General features: G+C 61.3%; 1 protein-coding gene across 1 annotated transcript in view; it reads left to right on the top strand.

The window, feature by feature from the left end:
* Positions 1 to 1709: 1709 nt before the first annotated feature.
* Positions 1710 to 2732, top strand: part of COMP (cartilage oligomeric matrix protein) — a 7997-nt gene continuing 6974 nt past the window's right edge. The window contains exons 1-3 of the mRNA XM_006100381.3: positions 1710 to 1822; positions 2085 to 2170; positions 2380 to 2432. Of these exons, the coding sequence (XP_006100443.1) occupies positions 1738 to 1822; positions 2085 to 2170; positions 2380 to 2432 (224 nt within the window). The 5' untranslated portion in view covers positions 1710 to 1737. The remainder of the gene's footprint in view (positions 1823 to 2084; positions 2171 to 2379; positions 2433 to 2732) is intronic.

Genomic DNA, 2732 nt, shown 5'->3' with positions numbered 1-2732 from the left:
CAGAACACAGCCCGAGCCCCACACCACTGGCACTGCTTCTCTTGAGCCCCAAGATCTCTCCACCCTCAGATCAGCCTGTCCATCACGCTCATTTCTGCCTCAGGGGCTTTGTGTATGCTGTTCCTCTAGCTGGAATGCTTTTCTATCACTTCCTTGCCTGGCCGTGTCCCCCTCATCTTCCTGGTCTTTGTTTGGTGTTCCCTTCTCCTTTGGGGAGCCAGCCCAGACGCCTCCCACTGCAGGCCGGGTCAAGCACATTTTGGAGCTACTGCATCATAGTCCTGGCCCCTTTGGATGATTACGTAGCTGCCTCCCACCAACCTGGGCTACCCGTGAGGGAGAGGCCGGGGCAGGCTTGTTCACCCAGTATCCCCAGCATCTAGCACAGGACATGACACACAGTAGGTGCTCAGTGCAAACTTGTGGGATAAATGAATGTGCCTGAAGTTTCCCCACCTGCAAGCTCCATGTGCTTCCCTCTGCCAGAATTGTCTTCACCTTTTCCCTCTGCTGATCTGAGTCCTCCCTTTCCTTTAGGTTTCCTTGCCATCTCCTCCAGGAAGCCCTCATTGATTTCTCCACAGCCTCTCAGGAGAACAAATCTGGCTATGACCCTACCCTGGCGTCACCCTCCCCTTGCCGTGGTATTAAGCTAGTCACTGCCACCTTTTGGGCTTCAATTTCCCCACCCTTAGAACAGAGGCTGTACGCCTCTGGAGGGTAGTGGTAAAGGGTAGGGACGGAGAGGGTTAACTCCAGAAAACTGAGGTGTTTTGCAGCTCATGAGTGTGGCTGGGCTGAGAAGGATGATTTTCCTGATTAGCAGTAATTTTTATTTTTATTACAGGCTGTTCCCACAGCAACTGGAGCAGAGCTCTGGAAGGTATGGTGAGGTCTTGACAAACAGAAGTCTGGGCCCCCCTCAGACTTCCAGCTGGAGCCCTTCAGTTTGTACACCCCTCCCCCGGGGGGAAATGGACACACCAACAGCCAATTGCACAGACTAGGAACCTGAGTGGCCTCCCGCTGCTGGGCTCCCAGGCTGCCCCCACCGAGCACCCACCAGGCAGAGAATCATACAGGGGAAACCAGACAGGGTGAGGGGTGTCAACTGCAACTCTATGGGGTCAGGGCCAGGAGCATGCCTAGGCGGACCTGGTTAGGCAGAATGAGGGTCCCTGCTTTCACTTGGCCCCTCATTTTCCTGTAATAATAATGATCATTAACAGTGACGCTCATTTCCACCATTGTGTAGGGGAAACAGAGGCACAGAGACCTCACTTGCCCCGTTTCGAAGCAAGTGAGGAGGGAGGGAGTGAAGGGTGAGCCAGCCTGACCCAAAGCAGGGAGGGAGGTGGAGGTGGAGGTGGAGATGGGTCTTAACCTTTAGCCACCCTTGACTGTCTCCCCAAGTGTGAGCTGAGGGGGCTGCCCCCGGCTTGGCATACAGCAGGCACTCAATAAGCAAGTGAATGAGAGGGCTGGAGGGTGGTCCCAATTGACTCTCCACCCCACAGACCCCTGCACCGGCCCCCTATGACTCAGTTTCCCCACCAGGTCCATGCCGGGCGGGGCCCTGAACGCCAAGGCCAGAACTGGCTGTTTACCTTGCGGCTGGACGCTGGGCAGGGCGGTGGTGGGCCGTCCCTGGGGCCGGCCTCGCCGCTGGGATAAATAGGCCCCGCCGGCCGGGTGGGCGGCAGAGAGCAAGCCGAAGCCCAGCTCCCCTTCGCTGCCATGGTTCCCGCAGCCGCCTGCGTTCTCCTGCTCTCCCTGGCCGCCCTCGGTGCGTCGGGTCAGGGCCAGAGCCAGATTCCGCTGGGTAAGCCGCGCCCCCCCTCGCCCCCCCACCCCGTGCGCCCAACCCCTACACTGACGGAGGGTCCGCGGGAGATCTGGGGTCGCGGCTCCCGGTGGCTGGGGGCGGTTAGCTGGGTCGTGCGGGGTGAAGAAAGCCGGCAGCTGCGGGGGAGCGGGGGAAGCTCTCAAGGAATAGGGTTCCTGTCTGTGGCGGCGGCAGCGTGAGGAGCTGCGTGGGGGAGTCCCCAGGCTCGACACCCCATCAGCGCCCCCTATCGGTGCAGGTGCAAACCTGGGCCCGCAGATGCTGCGCGAACTGCAGGAGACCAACGCGGCGCTGCGGGACGTGCGGGAGCTGCTGAGGCAGCAGGTGCGGGCGGGGTGGAGGGTCCTGGAGTCCGGGGCGAGGAGCGAGAGGCCTGGAGGAGGCGGGGCTGGGGGCTGGGGGCTGGGAGGTAGGGGCTGCGCGAGGGCCGGCGGCGGGAGAAGGGTGTCCCAGTGGGGAGGGGAGGGGAGGGGAGGGAGGAGGAGGAGAAAAACGGAGCCCGCTGACCACACACCATCCCCTCTGCACACCAGGTCAAGGAGATCACGTTCCTGAAAAACACGGTGATGGAGTGTGACGCGTGCGGTGAGTGGACCTAAGGAGGCAGGGACCCGGCGGCGGGACAGCAAGAAGTGCTGGGGAGACACCGCCAGCGAAGGAGAGATGGGAGGAAAAGAGAACGAGGAAGAGAACGAGGCCGACTGAGAGGGAGAAAGTGGATGAGGGGTGGGGAGAGACAGGGAACGGAGACAGCGATGGTGGGAGGAGGACACACAGAAGGAGGCAGCAGCGGTGCGGGAGGCACAGGGAGGTGGAGAGGCGCGGAGGGGAGAAGCTGAGGACGCAAGGGCACGGACGCCCTTATCGTCAGAGGTCCGCGAGGACC

This window comes from Myotis lucifugus, unplaced genomic scaffold, assembly GCF_000147115.1.
Source record: "Myotis lucifugus unplaced genomic scaffold, Myoluc2.0 scaffold_311, whole genome shotgun sequence".
Classification (NCBI taxonomy): Eukaryota; Metazoa; Chordata; class Mammalia; order Chiroptera; family Vespertilionidae; genus Myotis; species Myotis lucifugus.
This window is presented reverse-complemented; position numbering and strand designations above follow the sequence as displayed.